Genomic DNA, 16,127 nt, shown 5'->3' with positions numbered 1-16,127 from the left:
ATACATGCAAATTATTCATATTAATACCGTATTTGCTCGATTATAAGACGACCCCCCAAAACCTGAATATTAATTTAGGAAAAAAAGAAAAAGCCTGAATATAAGATGACCCTATAGGAAAAAAGTTTTACTAGTAAATGTTAATTCATGTAAACTATTTTTTTTAAAATAAAAGCTATGATTGAGAAAAATATTTTCTTTTCATTTCCTTTTATTTTAAAACCTGCCCCCTCCCCCAGTTATGCACATCTGCCCCTAGGCTTGCCACTTTGCTCCAGAAATGCCTTATATCCCCTAAATACCACTGTGCCCCATGATATGCCTTTTAACCCTCTATATGCCTTTTGACCCACTATGGGCCACTTTGCCTCCTGAAATGCCTTATACCCCTATATGCCACTCTGGCATTTAGAGAGTTAAAAAGCATATTATGGGGCAGAGTGGCATATAGGGAGGTAGAAAGCATTTCAGGAGGCAGAGTGGCGTATAGAGGGTTAAAAGACATTTCTGGAGGCAGAGTGGCATTAAGGTGGTTAAAAGGCATTTCATAGAGCACTCTGCCTACAGAAATGCCTTATGCCCCCAGTTTAACACTCCACCCCCCCCCCAAACTTATCGGTGCTTCTGACTCCCGGGCAGCAGGAAGATGTCTACGTCATTCGCATAGGAAACTTCCGCTGCAGCCGGAAGGAGGTGCGGTTAGCAGCGGGGGTTGTCTGCATCCATCCCCGCACCGGAACTCTCCTCACTGACAGCCGGGGAAGGTCTGCGCGATGGACGCAGACAACCCTCGCTGCTAAGCGGAAGTTGTCTACACGCTGCCCCGCCTACACACCGGGGAGTCGGAAGCACCGGTAAGTTGGGGGGCATAAGACAGGAGGATCCAGGTCCCCTGCAGCGCTGCGGGGGATCTGGATCTTGGTCTCATAGTCAGACCCATTTGAGGTCTGATTATAAGATGACCCCGATTATAAGACGAGGGGTATTTTTCAGAGCATTTGCTCTGGAAAAAACCTTGTCTTATAATCGAGCAAATACGGTATATATAATCAGCAGCAGGATCTAATATTAACGAAACTGCCAGTTCAGCTGTCATTTTGAAATCATGTTTCAATCATAGTCTTTACTTCAGATAAGTACTCATAATGTAGTTAAAAATGCATGTCTAACGCGTATATGCGATGGGGCCATAACATAAATCAATAATAAAGGGAGGGACTTGCTGGGGGCATTAATACAAATAGTGGTGGCTGGAGGCGATCATACAAGGGTGTGGGGGCACCACATTAATCTATACTAAAAGGGTGCTGGCTGGGGCATCAATATACAAGGGGCAAAAACTCTAAGGGTGGTATAAACGACAATGCAGTGTGAAAAATCCATCCTGATATAGATATCTGTGACGTAGATTGTGTCCTGCTGTTTGTGTTTTTTTGGTTATCAGTGTAGCAGAGCCTGTCTTGGGGTGGGTGTGTATAGGTGTTGGTGTGGCAGAGCCTGTCCTGGTGTGTGTGTCTGGGTGTCTGTGTGATAGAGCCTGTATTCGTGTGTGTGTTTGGTCATCTGTTTCCTGGCACTTAACTTAAAATAGGAATTATTTGATTTATACTTATCCAGAGCTAAAATGTCCTCCTGAAGTTGTAGCGACTTCAGGGGACAAAACGTTCAAGGCCCTGAAATCATTTAGTGGAAAAGTTAAGGTATTGTGCTATTTACTCTATAATATTTATTTCAAGGATTAGTCGTACTAAATTGTGGCTTCAGGCTGTTGAATGATCTAGTATTATGTTAGTCCAATAACAAACGTATCATTCCATAGCACATTAAATATATATATATATGTATATGTATGTGTGTGTGTGTTTTTTCAGTGGTATGATTTAATGGTGGAAATTATTAATGCCCCCTCCCCAGTTTGAATGTGGTATCTTGTGTGCCCCCCCCCATATATTGTTTCTAGAGTCGCCACTGAATGTAGGCTTAGGACTATATGACATGCACTTTCAAATAATAAAGAATATTGGTCAAAACCTCATGTTGGGAGGTTCATTAAACCATTTTGTCTATTATAGAAGAGTACTGACCATTGAGAGAGCTCTGCTAAAGACAAGATTATCGCCTTTTTGTTAATGCACACAATTCTGAACCTTAAGAGGTTTACCCCTTAGTGAGTACTGAACATGAGGTTTCCTGTTATATAAAAGTGTCAAAACCAAAGCTATAATGGCATTGTTAATATGAAATAATTATATATTTCCCTGTTCTTTCAGGTTGGTTTTATTGACTACATTGTACACCCGCTGTGGGAGACCTGGGCAGACCTAGTCCACCCTGATGCTCAAGAAATTCTGGACACGTTAGAGGACAACCGAGAATGGTATCAGAGTATGATCCCTCAGAGCCCATCTCCTCCGCCTGAAGACCAAGATCTGGAAAGGGGCAGCACATCAGGTGATAAATTCCAATTTGAACTAACACTAGAGGAGGAAGGGGAGTCGGACACTGAACAGGAAGACACTGAAAGCCCGGTGGATGAAGAAAGTAGCGACTCCAAAACTCAGACCACGGATGACTCTGCACATGGCAGTGATGAGGCTGAGCATCCCTCTCCTGTTGACATGTGCAGGAGTGTTTCTAGCAAATTGGATTGCTTAGAAGTTCCCTCAAAGAGCACTCTAATTAAGCAGAAAAAAGTCTTGAACTTTGATAACATGAGACTAAGTGCAGAGAGGACGCTACCACAAAAGGACTCTGGTACAAAACATGTTCCTTCTGTAAACCTGGTCAAGCAGGAAAACACAGGGCAAGGGGAGATCTGTCTGGACCAAGAAGGAAACCTCACATATCTTCCATTAGGAACGTAACGCCAAAATCCCACTCTGCATTTTACTTTATTTTATCCCGTCACGCACACTTTGCATTTTATTTTTAGAGGAAGGTTTTTATTTTTTTTTATTTTTAGGAGAATATACATTTTTAAATGCTGACAGGAGCTGAAAAAAGTCACTAAATCAATAGAACTGCATGGGAGAGCATGGTAAAAAGTTTCATGTTGTGGGGGCTAATGAAATGCCTGTCAACCCTCTTACTGTAACTGAGTCATGTGACAGACCACGTGATTATCAGTGCTGCTAGTGTCTGCTCTGTGATGTGCACCCTGTTTGGTAAATGCACTTGTAACTAAAGTATGCACGAGAGTTGCCTGGGTATAAGGAGCTTGGATGTTTAAAGCTGTGTTTCAGTCGCAGTTTAAAAGCCAAACAACTATGTAGGTTATATACCGTATTTGCTCGATTATAAGACGAGGTTTTTTCCAGAGCAAATGCTCTGAAAAATACCCCTCGTCTTATAATCGGTGTTGTCTTATAATCAGACCTCAAATAGGTCTGACTATGAGACTAAGATCCAGATCCCCCGCAGCGATGCAGGGGACCTGGATCCTCCTGTGTTATGCCCCCCCCTCCCAACTTACTGGTGCATCTGAGTCCCCGGTGCTTAGTCTGGGCAGCGAAAGTTGTCTGCGCGAATCGGGTAGAGCTCTACACGCTGCCCGGACTAAGCACCGGGGACTCAGATGCAGGGGACCTGGATCCTTCCCCCCAATTTATCGGTGCTTCTGAGTCCCCGGTGCTTAGTCCAGGCAGCGTGTAGAGCTCTATGCGATTTCCGTAGACAACTTCCGCTGCAGCGGAAGTTGTGTACGCGAATCGCGTAGAGCTCTACACACTGCCCGGACTAAGCACCAGGGACTCAGAAGCACTGGTAAGTTTGGAGGGGGAGGGAGTGTTAAACGGGGGGACATAAGGCATTTCTGGAGGCAGAGTGCTCTGTGAAATGCCTTTTAACCCTCTATACGCCACTGTGCCTCCTGAAATGCCTTATACCTCCCTATATGCCACTCTGCCCCATAATATGTCTTTTAATCCCCTAAATGCCAGAGTGGCATATATAGGGGTATTAGGCAATTCTGGAGGCAGAGTGGCACATATGGGGTCAAAAGGCATATCATGGGGCACAGTGGCATATAGAAGGTTAAAAGGCGTATCATGGGGCACAGTGGCATTTAGAGGGTTAAAAGGCATATCATGGGGCACAGTGGCATATAAGGGGTATAAGGCATTTCTGGGGCAGAGTGGCAAGCCTGGGAGGAGATGTGCATAATGGGGGGGGCAGGTTGTAAAAAAAGGAAATAAAAACAAAATATTTTTCTCAATCATAGCTTTTATTAACAAACAATTGTTCACATAGTTTACATGAATTAACATTTACTGGTAAAACTTTTTTCCTATAGGGTCGTCTTATATTTAGGCTTTTTCTTTTTTTTTCTAAATTAATATTCAGATTTTGGGGGGTCGTCTTATAATCGAGCAAATACGGTATATAAAATTGTTGTTTATGCAAATTTAACAGTGTTCTTTATTTCCCCGTTTACAAACTAATGGAATTTTCCTTCTGGTTGGACCATTCTCTTCATTGAGAATAAAGAAGCAGAATTAAGGCCAAAATTATTAAAAAAGCACGTTAAGATAAGTAAGTTAAGTTATTAAATACTTTACAAAAAAGTAGTGCTTACATTTTCCCTCACCTCCTATCTCCCCACCACAAAGACACCAACTTTGTTTTTTGGGGGGTTTTTTTGGTTGAAAGGTTTAAACGCCCCTTCCTCCACCTTTGGGCCACTCCAAATTATCTATCCTGACATTTTAGACAAAATAGGCATCTTAACATAATGTTTCATACCCAGGAAACGGAAGGATTTATCGAAAGGAACCCATAAATGGTTATTACAAGTGTTTGGCAGATAATCTACTGCAATGTGGTCATTCAGGACTACCAACCCTGGCTTGTCCAATGCACTTGCCAAAAGAGGCATCATATGAAGCAAATATATGGAATACAGAAAGGACCTTTTAAGATGCAGTGTTTCCTAAGCTAATTGTTAAAAGTATGGCTGTACATGGAATTGCAGGTAAAACAAAAACATGGTAGCTGTTCAGGATCTCAAAATCAGAGCACCCCAGGCATTAACTAGCCTATTGTCCTATGCCTAGCTCAACCGGGGTTATATAACCCGCATAATTTTGCTATACAAGCAATTCATTTTTTCACAAGAAACTGCATTAAAAGCTTTTGGAGAGTTGGCACCTAGCACTGCATTCTAGGCTTTGAAGTCAACAGCAGGCAAAGTGCCATATGATGACCATCTCTGACAGACGCAGAGCATTAAAATGTGATGTAGCTTAAAGACTGAAGAATACTAAATGTTAAAAGCTCTATTTTAATAATCCCATTGTTAGGCAAGCCTGTGCCTTTCATTTTGAAATTGGGTCATTGTTTTCTTGTGATATCTCTTACTGTCCTCTCTTAGAGATTCTCAGTTGATGCAATATTCAACTGGTCAATCTTATTCTTATTTCAAAATAGCACCTTCTTTTGTATCAAGTAATGTCCTGTTGTTCCTTAGCCCTTTTGACATGCTGCAAAATATGCATACCTTTATGGCATACTTCTTTCTTGTGAAACCATTGCCCACACCTTTTTCCCAACATGTTAAGCAGATTGATATGTGCGATTCTTCTAGCACTGGGATTAACATTTTTTTGTCTTTTGACAGTTTGATGCTACATGGTTGTATTTTTTTTCCTTTTTAAAGGGGCTCCAGTTTGTCCTTTTTTCCTTCCGTTTAGTAAGAGTGGGAGAACAGCCATTGTCTGTATTTGCTTTTGAGACTCGTGAATCGGTTGGAAGACTTTTCTAAACCTCAGGGCATGGTGGAATGTTATATGTATATAAACCAAGCGATTAATGTGTAGCAGTCAGTTTGAGAGTGTTCATATCTTTCTCAACCCAAACATCACATGGCGGTAAGGTTGAGCATTGAATTTAAAACCTCTACTTACAAGGGCCAGTTTACTAAGAGGTGCTAAATTGGGGAGCTTTTCATTTTGTCTAAGTAAAACATTATTATTATGTCGATTTCCATGCAGGCATTAACAAATAGGCTCCTCTTGCATTGTTGTTCAACAACATCAGTCCGGTAGGATGACAAACTTAAAATTCAGATGACACATTTGTTGATTAGCAGATGATGGTTACATTCTGTCAGACTTGCATATCTCAGGGACTGTATTGGATGTCACCGTAGGCATATGGCAAGATTTCAACCCATGCAATGGTATAGAGGGGAACAAAATCCATTTTATATAATTTATATTTTTTTATGGATGCCCTTATAGATTTTATTGAATATGTATATCATTAATACAGTAATGTTCAATTAAGAGATAATGGGCTGGATTTCTTTGCTGGAATGAAATCTATAATAAATAATCCATCAGCAACCTTCCCACAGACTGCAGTGGAAAATGATATAGTTTGGTGCAAAGTCATTAACAGGCTTTAATTTCCTTGTGATAAATTTCACAGACGTCCACCCCAGTGCTGGAAGGAAATCTGACACTATTTAATATGCTATTAAATAATTACCGTATGTGTTATGTATAGTTTGAAAATATATATTTTTAATATCTCTAGCGATCAGTGATATGTCTTTCAGCTCAATAGCTGTAATTATGTGTTGCAGGGTCATATCCAACAAACAGTCCTAGTTTCAGTTGTGGTGCACACTAAACTTTGTGTTTGTGGCACGCACCACACATCAGTTTCTTGCTTTCATTATGCATTTTAAACCATGGTTAATGTAAGGCAATTCTTACTCCTCAACAGTGGAGTTTATTCCCTTAAGATAGCCTTGGCAAGAGAGTTTGCAAGGGAACTATAGTTTAAATTCTCAAAATGCACTGTATGTATGAAATGTATTCAGACTCCAGGCTGCCAAATTATCTATAGTAAAACAAAATGGTGCAGGACCAAGACATTATTCCAGAGTAAAGCCCCAGTGAACCTTGTCAGAAATAAAGTAACTGCCATAACATCAACTTAATGAAATGCCCAAAATACTTCCTTAAATATGTTGGATTTCTTGACGTGCAACAGCTCTACAAACATGGAGGGTCATATTTATAAAGGACATGCTCAACATTTATTGAATAAACTTCAGCGGAAGTCAGTTTCTTTATTTATTGCTCCATATTTAGCACTTTACACACAATTTAAAGATAAACGATCCCATCCATTCATTGTACCTAATATATTTCCCATGCAGAATACAAAGGGCATTACAGTATTAATACCTAGGTTGTATTAGTAGTCACTTTATTATTAAATGCTTTTAATAAAACCAAAATGACATTTGGGTTGCAAAAAGTGTTGAATACTCTCACCAAAATGAAAGGGGCTCAATTTAATTTATTCTGCTAAAGTTTCACTTTATTTTAATGTATGTGTAGTTCACTTTTGAACAAAGCCACAATTCTGTGCACACTCTTCTTGTCTCTGATCTGATATTACTGTGATTGCACTCAAAATGCTGCATTAATATAACCTTGCACTTCTCAGAAACACCATTGATATAATGGCAGATCAGTAGTGTTGTGTGAAATGTCACAATGTGTGTTAAGGGCATCTTTCTCTGACTGCAGAACGATCATGTGTTTTTCTTCAAGAAACTGTATGTCTCATGTAGTCAGTACAGCCAAAGCAAGTTAACTGTGACCTTGGTTAGTGATGAAATGTTTGTGTATTTTTTTCACATTAGATTGTAAAAGCTGTGTAATTCAACAGTTGGTGCTTTTTAAAAACAAAAAACAACTGTTAGGAATGCAGTGCTGCTAATGCCTCATAGTATATTTCATCAGAAATATATCTGAAACGATTGTAATATTGCAGCCAAATAATGTAATTCATGGTTTGTGTTCTAGCTTTAAAAAGAGTATGGCTTGGGTTGGATAACAATTTCCAAGCTAAAAATAAGAATGTTTGTTTGGGTTTTTTGTCACATAACTTTTATATAATGTAAAAAGATGCCTCTAACACCCAACCATTTCACAGTACTTGTTTCAAAGGGTTCATAATTTATAGTTCATACCATATGAGATATGGACAGCCATGATGGACCTCAGTTGAGAAGGATGGTAAATATGTGCCACTCATTACTGCTGCAATAGTAAACCATTGTGAATCATAAGGTCATCTAAGGCCTGGATTAATCAAAGGATGCTAAAGTTTGGAACGTCTATTCTCATTTAAGCAAATTGAGAGTGAAGGATTGTTGCACACTTTAATACATCCTTTCTTGCAGAGACATCACAAAGCATATTTGTTTTATTATGTTTCTTAATAAAAAATATTTTATCTTTTTGCATTGTTATTGACTATTTGCCCTTTTCTGGTTGTTTGCATGAGAAGTTTCACTCAATATGGATGGTTTTCTTGGTGGTTCATTTACAAACCTGTGCATTAAGGTGAACAAGCTCAGAGATGTTCACCTACATGAGAGTCCAGGTGTGACTGTTACGCTGGACTATTAAGGAAGGTCGTCCCCGCAGAAGTTCTTCTGCCCGAACTACTGCTACTGAGAGTGGAATTCCCGGCAGCAGCAGTCCAGGACTTAGATGATCCCAACAGTGGACAACCTCCCACCAGCTGGAGATAGGTACTGAGCGGCAGCAGCAGCGGCAAGGCGCAGCACGAGACAGGAGCACAATGCAGGTAGTCAGACGAGCCAGGGGTCAGATACACAGAGCAGGTAGTCAGCCGAGCCAGGAGTCAGATACACAGAGCGGGTAGTCAGCCGAGCCAGGGGTCAGATTCACGGAGCTGGTATTCAGACGAGCCAGGAGTCAAAACCAGAAGTCACAGGCGAAGGTACAAAATCGTAGCGCAAAAGGGGTATCAGGCAAGCCAAAGGTCAAAACACGAAACTGGTAACACGAGCAGAATTCACTTAAACTTGGAAGACCACAACAGGGTGCCTGTGAAAGGCACAGCCGGCTTTTTAAAACTGGCGCCAATTCACAAGCCCCTCCCGGACCAGAACAAAGACCACGCCCCCCCAGCCGTCATTCAATCCCCAGACGAGCCGCGAGCCCGGGAGGCAGACCGACGACCGGAGGACGGGTAAGTACTCAGGCTCCGGGAACTGTTGTCTTATTCAGTTGATCTATACATGCAAGTGCTGTTTTATATGTTGTTTATTTGATCTTTACCTGAACTACAGGGAGTCAGTAAAAGAGAGATATGGCTCAGTAAATGAGGGGACAAAGGGACTCTGGGGATGATTACGGGGGAGAGGACCTCTCAATGTCAGAAGGGGGAAAGATTGCACTGACTCTAACAGTCTTTCCCTAATCTGCAGTCAGTGTGGCAAATATCTTTTTTTTGGTGTGGTAGCGGAGGGAATGATTGCATGCTAGGAAGCGTGGAGCGGGGCTCAAGGAAATACTTGGGTAGGGTCCAATTTTTTCAATATAAAATGTATTGGCAGCAGGTGTGTGTGTAATCTCATGTGCTTCATAGTGTGCCCCTGAAATAAAATGTGGTCACTCTATTTTGGTCTCATCACTCTAGATTACAGTGTGCCAGATGCTTTGAGGCGTGTCAAGGTGTTGTCCGGCATATTGTAACTGAGCTTTTTTGTGGCATTGGTGCGGTAAAGGCTTCTTTCTGCCAATTCAATCATGCAGCTCATTTTTGTTCAAGTGTCGTCATATTGTTCTCCTTGAAACAACCACACTGTCTTTTTCCAGAGCAGCCTGTATTTCTCCTGAGGTTACTTGTGGGTTTTTCTTTGTATCCTGAACAATTGTTCTGGCAGTTGTGGCTGAAATCTTTCATGGTCTACCTGACTTTGGCTTGGTATGAAGAGATCCCTGAATTTTTCACTTCTTAATAAGTACTGACTGGTATTTTCAAGTTTTTGGATATCTTTTTATATTCTTTTCCAACTTTATAAAGTTCAATTACCTTGTTATGCAGGTCTTATGACAGTTCTTTTCTGCTCCCATGGCTCAGTATCTAGCCCAGGGGCGTCCAACATGCGGCCCGCGGGCCAAATGCGGCCCGCGTAAGATCGGCAGCCAGGGCAACCGATATTACGCGGGCCGCACCTCGAGCCCTGCTACAACAAGAGCCCTGCTACTTACCTGTGGGAGGGTCTTTTGTACAGCACAGAGAAAGCGGAACCCAGCAGAGTTCACGTGACATCACATGACTCTGCTCCAGTCCTGCTTCCTCTGTGCAGTACCAGAGAACGCAGAGGGAGGCCGCGCCCCCTGCTGAAGTCTGTGAGCGGCATCGAGGAGCTGCAGTGCAGGTAAGGGGGTGGGGGAGGGTGTTTGAATGAGTATGCGTGATTGAGGGAATGAATCTGTGAATGAATGAGTATATGATTGTGTGTGTGATAGCATGGATGTGTAAGTGCTGGAACCTAGGCATGATGGGACTGTGATTGTTGTTAGCAATCACACTCTTATCATGGCAAGTCAGCCAGTACATGCTGAAACCTAGCTAGCTGCCCTCCTTGTGTATTGATGCTGCCAGCAGTATGGGGTCTGCACATCAGTTATAGCCACCCTGTATCAGCATTTACTGGTTGCCTGGGTATGATAGGAGTGTGATTGCTGTTAGCAATCACACTCCTATCATGCCAAGTCATATTGCTAATTTTTTTTGTCCAATTGCAGTGTGTTACCTATTTTTTTTTAAAAAAATGTGAGTTTTTATTATTATTATTTTTAAAGGTGGGGGTCATTTTTGGTTTTGGCTAAGTGAACCGTGAATGTTTTGGTCCAGAATTTTCATTTTGGTGCATCCCTAGAATAAATAGAACTATTTCATTTTTAATTATCCTGAATTTGTAGTCACAACACTTTCTAGGCCCAGAAATCAGTGAGAGGAAAAGTACTTTACTTTACTTTATTTTAATCTGCATATTTTATTAAAGGCCATATATTCTCACAGTGAAAAATCAGTGCGGCCCACGCAGGTATACAATTCTGATGAAGTGGCCCACTGCAGAAAAAACTTGGACACCCCTGATCTAGCCTGTTCAGTGCATCCACGTGACAGCTGACAAACTCATTGACTATTTATAGTCAAGGGTATGTAAGGCCAAACTTTTAAGGGTATGTAAACTTTTGATCAGCGCCATTTGGGTGATATCTGTTTCTCATTATGATTTAAGGAGCCAAATGATAATAAATTGCTTCATATGATCATTAGCCTTAAATAAAAGACAGTTTTTTGCATGATCAATCATATTTTCAAAATTTTCAAAATCAATGCCAACATTTCACAAACTTTTCAGCGCAACTGTATGTTACTTTAAAAAAATATATTTTATGAGTTGCAGAAAGAAAAAAGAAGGTGAAATATTACAGTATAACATGGTGGTTCCAAAACAATACATCTTCAAGCCTATATTATCCAATACTAAACATTGTATAAAGTTATGGTTATTGCAGTGGTCATTTACAATGTGTTTCATAACATTATCATATGAAATTAGATTTATAGTGTTGAGCCACAAGGTTTTGTAATAAACAATAAACTTCAAATTACAAACAAGTAGCATGTGTCTTATTGTGGCAGAATACAATACAATAATTCACCCGGGATAACAAAATAAAGATTTAGGATGGGGTGATTGGAACTTCTCCCCATCAAGATTTTAGAGTTGTTGGCCAGTAACAGAACAGAAAGCAATTGCAAGATGAAAAAGCATGTACCTCTGCCTTGTATGGCGGATCCCAAAAGAAAAAATACAATCCAAAACCAATAAAACATACAAACTGAATAAAACCTAATTCACATCACACTCCCACCATAAAGATGACTCAATTGTTGTTGTGTGTTTAAATGGAATTACTGCAAACTGTACCATAAAGTACACTGGAAGATAGCCCTCATTGGAGCACTTAGGTCAACCTAATCAGGGTATTCATATAATTTTCCCAAATACTAAAAAATTTGTTTTTTTCATGCGGAATAAGTGAAAGTGTTTAGCCTGAAAGATCTATCCAGCACTGTAATTATATGTGTCGACATCCTAACCTGTAGCTGTTTAATACCAAATATTGCCAGTTCTGGGTTGAACCGGGAACTGGCGATCTTATTGTGGATGAGATAACTGCGTGATTTTGACCAGAAGGTTTGTATATGTGGGCATTGCCAGAAACAATGGAAGGACAGTCAAGCAGGGAATGTGCATTTAGAGGAGCTATCAATTTCCTGTAGGCCCAATCTATATATTCTATTAGGAGTCAGATTTGTGCCATGTACAGTTTTGTAAAACATTTATGTATAAGAGGCCATAGGCAATTTGCCACCTGCCCCACAATCCCCCAATGAAGTCTAAGCAGGTATTGGCATCTCTGATGGAACAGGAAGAGGAAAGTCAGTCTCTGCTCTCATGCAATTGGCTGTCAAAATCCTTATGCCAGTCAGACTGTGACGTGTTTCGTCAATGAAATGACGTATGACTGTAAGACCCATGGTGTGCCATCTGTGAAATGGCTGTGCTGCCCATCCCTCTTAGAAGTCAGTATTGTTAAATAACGGTAGGTGTGAGGCATTTCTCCATTGCAGTTTGAGTGTAAGCCTGTTTATTTTCCCATGCCTTAATGGTTGTCAAGAGCAAATGATTAGTTATGATTGTATCAGGGAGCAGGGTTGGGGAGTATGGAGTAGACTTGGGCACCAGGGGGGTCTTAGTGTTCGTCTTCAGCAAATAAAAATCTTCGTATTCCGCAAATATTCGCCCGTGCCTGTCTTCTCTTCGGGTGAATATTCGTGGACATTCTTCGTGTTCGTTTTTCCTTATTTTTTTCCGGTTTTGTATAAGAGGTTAATATGGGGTTAACGTGTACCGCTGCAGCTCTGGTGCCAGGAGTTTAAATGTCCGTATTAGCAACTCTATTGGTCGCCAGCAGGGGGCTCGTCTGCCATCAACCATTGGTTGATGGCAGACGAGCCCCCTGCTGGCGACCAATAGAGTCGCTCGTACAGACTTTTAAACTCCTGGTGCCATAACTTGGCCGGGAGAGACCACTGGTCTCCCTGCTGCAACAGTTAAAAGTCCATATGAACGACCAATAAAGTCGCTTATACGGATATTTAACTGATAGAGCAGGGAGACCAGTGGTCTCTCCCGGCCAAGTTACGGCACCAGGATTTTAAAAGTCTGTACGAGCGACCAATAGAGTCGCTCTTACAGACTTTTAAAATCCTGGAGTTAAGGGGCCGTGCGAGTGAGCCTATTGGTCGCTTGCACGGCTCTTTAACCTACGAATCCGTAGGTTTGCTGTCGGGAGTTAAAAAGGCTGTGCGAGTGAGCCCAATTGGTTGATACCAGAGGAGGTCCCTGCAGGCGACCAATAGGCTCACTCGCACTGTCCTGTAACCCCTGACGGCGAATCTACGGATTTCCGCTTCCGTCAACTCCTGCAGTGCCGCAATGGGGGAAGGGACCAGGTAGATTAGTACACGAAGACCAAGATGATCATGAAGATTCTTCGCGTTGTGTGTCTTCCTCTACGTTTTACCGTACAAGTCTAGTATGGAGGGGTATAGGTAATGAGAACGAGTAGCCAAACTGCCTCTCCAAAGCAGTGCCTGTAAATGTATTCATTTTTCTCACCCAGTCAACAGCATGACGCATTTGGGCTGCCAAGAAATAATCCCTGAGATGTGGTATGTTTAGCCTAAACATAGATTATAGTTGCTGCAATTTAAATAAACTAATTCTGTTTTTTTTTCCTGTTCCATAAAAATATGTGTTTCTAGCGTCTTAACATCTGAGGGTTTAAGTAATAAAGGTAAATCTGAGGGTAAGTAATAAAGTAATCTTGGGAAAGGTTGCCAAAGTTCTTCCAATATTTATTTTATTATGGGAGAAATATTCAGTGAGTATATTTCATGGGGATTCTTAGGGAGAGTCATTCCAATATAATGGATGGAGGATACCGCCCAGGGAGAACCGAACCCAGGAGTGTGACTAGGCATAGTAGTGTGACCTAAATGTAGCGCTTCTGTCTTGTCAATGTTAATGCGGAACCCCCTCGCTGGGCCCCATTTATTTAATAATGCAAGGATAGAGGGGACAGATAGTTTGTCGCCTACGTACACCATTATTTTTTGTTCAACCATGCCGATCTTAATACCTCTGTAGTCCTTAGATGAAATCAGTATTCTTAACAAGGGGTCACGTATTAAATTAAAGAGAAGAGAGGGGACAGCCCTGGCGACCACTGCGCCCCCCGGTCCCGATTAAACCCCTACGAGTTAACACTGTTAACTGTTATGGTACTTTTGGGGTTGGAGTAAATATTGCAGATTAAATTCAAGACATTGAAATCTATTCTTAAGTACAGAACATGAATCCTAAACGATAATGTACTTAAAGGGAAGCACTGCCTTTTTTCACTTTCAGTCAATGTACTGTGCTGCAATTGTAAAGTTATTTCTATCTCAAAATGTCAAACTGAAATGCTGGCATCATGCTGTTATGTATCCGTTCTCACAAAGCGAGCGTACATAAACATGGGAATGGTTGTGCTCCAACTATGGCCTTACTCACAAGTATCCTTAATGTGAATGTCCTTAAAGAGGGGTATGACTGTATTATTTTATTAACAATTCCTTGCATGACTCTCATGACAATCGAGGAGACACATACAGTATAGACTGTGCGACATTATGGCACATAAAAGGTCTGACATAAGTGGTGAAGTCATGAACTATTCATCTTTATTCTTCTTTTATTTTCTTATTTTTGGCTTAACAGTCTGTGGTCATACCAGTTTGAAAATGCTACATGTTTTTCATTCCACTGTTGTTTCATAAAGTGCATGCACCCACATTCTTAAACTTTGGATCAATTAAAAAGGGTGATTGATTGTGGGTGGAATGGTAGCAAACATAGAGATAATGAAGTCTCAGATATAGAGATAAGAACAGGAGTGAAACTACAGTGTAAGAGATGCTGCAAAACCATGTTTTAAAATCTGTGCATTTTTGGTCAGACAACCTTTTTTTTAGGAGATGTGCCATTTAGTACATTGTGGCGCTTGCTAGTTTAAAACAGTATGTAAGAACATCATATCCCACAATGCAATACAAATATAAAAATTAAAAAAAGTTTCTTTTATGGGCAAGTGCTAAAATTAGCAGTGTATCTTTCCAAAAATCATGGCATGGAAAGAGTTTTTACTCTTTTTACGTGTCTTGCAATGGCCACATGCTGAAATGCTACTAATTAAATGCAAATACTAACTTCATGCTTAACATTTATCAACATCCCTATTAGTTGTTTTGGCTTTTTTGGATACATGGATATGTTCATTTTATAAACTGTTGTACTACCCTCATGTACATCCCTCATCCTAAATTAGCTAATATTACTACTTACTGTAAACTCTTGGGTATATATGATGATTCTAGGTAGAAGCTTGCTAGTACTTCCTTTGACTACCTTAGACTGATTTTAAATGTAGCATTTCAAATGCCCAAAAGAGTAACTTACATTGGGGGGGGGGGTTTGAGCTTTAAAAGTTTTTAAGTACCGTATTTGCTCGGTGCCGGTGGGGGGAACTCTGATCTCTGACAGCCGGGGAAGGTCTGCGCGATGGACGCAGACAACCCCCGCTGCTAGCCACACCTCCTTCCGGCTGCAGCGTAAGTTGTCTACGCGGATCGCGTGGATGTCAGCCCGCTGCCCCGGTATACAGCAGGAAATTGGAAGCACCGGTAAGTGTGTGTGTGTTGGGGGGGGATGTTAAATGGGGGCATAGGGCATTTCTGGAGGCAGAGTGCTCTATGAAATGCCTTTTAACCCCCTGAATGCCACTCTGCCTCCTGAAATGCCTTATACCTCCCTATATGCCACTCTGCCCCATAATATGCCTTTTAACCCCCTAAATGCCAGAGTGGGGGTTGAAAGGCATATCATGGGGCACAGTGGCATATAGAGGGTTAAAAGGCATATCATGGGCCACAGTGCCATATTGGAGTGGCAAGCCTGAGGGCAGATGTGCGTAACTGGGGGGCAGGTTGGAAAATACAAGGAAATAAAAACAAAAAAATATTTTTCTCAATCATAGCTTTTATTAAAAAATGCAATAGTTTACATTAATTAACATTTACTGGTAAAACTTTTTTCCTATAGGGTCGTCTTATATTCAGGCTTTTTCTTTTTTCCCTAAATTAATATTCAGATTTTGGGGGGTCGT

General features: G+C 41.0%; 1 protein-coding gene and 1 long non-coding RNA gene across 4 annotated transcripts in view; both read left to right on the top strand.

The window, feature by feature from the left end:
* The window catches only part of PDE4C (phosphodiesterase 4C), a 96,038-nt gene extending 92,760 nt beyond the window's left edge, over nt 1-3,278 (top strand). For all 3 annotated transcript variants that reach the window (XM_053463921.1, XM_053463913.1, XM_053463928.1), the window contains one exon: nt 2,271-3,278. In XM_053463921.1, coding sequence (XP_053319896.1) covers nt 2,271-2,864 — 594 coding nt within the window. In that variant the 3' untranslated portion in view covers nt 2,865-3,278. The remainder of the gene's footprint in view (nt 1-2,270) is intronic.
* Nucleotides 3,279-5,108: 1,830 nt separating this feature from the next.
* On the top strand, nt 5,109-5,622 carry LOC128491684 (uncharacterized). Its single transcript, XR_008354036.1, has 2 exons — nt 5,109-5,377; nt 5,444-5,622. It is a non-coding gene; the product is annotated as an uncharacterized LOC128491684 (long non-coding RNA).
* Nucleotides 5,623-16,127: the final 10,505 nt, after the last annotated feature.

The sequence above is a fragment of the Spea bombifrons genome, chromosome 1 (genome assembly GCF_027358695.1).
Source record: "Spea bombifrons isolate aSpeBom1 chromosome 1, aSpeBom1.2.pri, whole genome shotgun sequence".
NCBI classification, from domain to species: domain Eukaryota; kingdom Metazoa; phylum Chordata; class Amphibia; order Anura; family Pelobatidae; genus Spea; species Spea bombifrons.
Note: the sequence above shows the minus strand (reverse complement) of the source record. Positions and strands in the feature narration are given on the sequence as shown.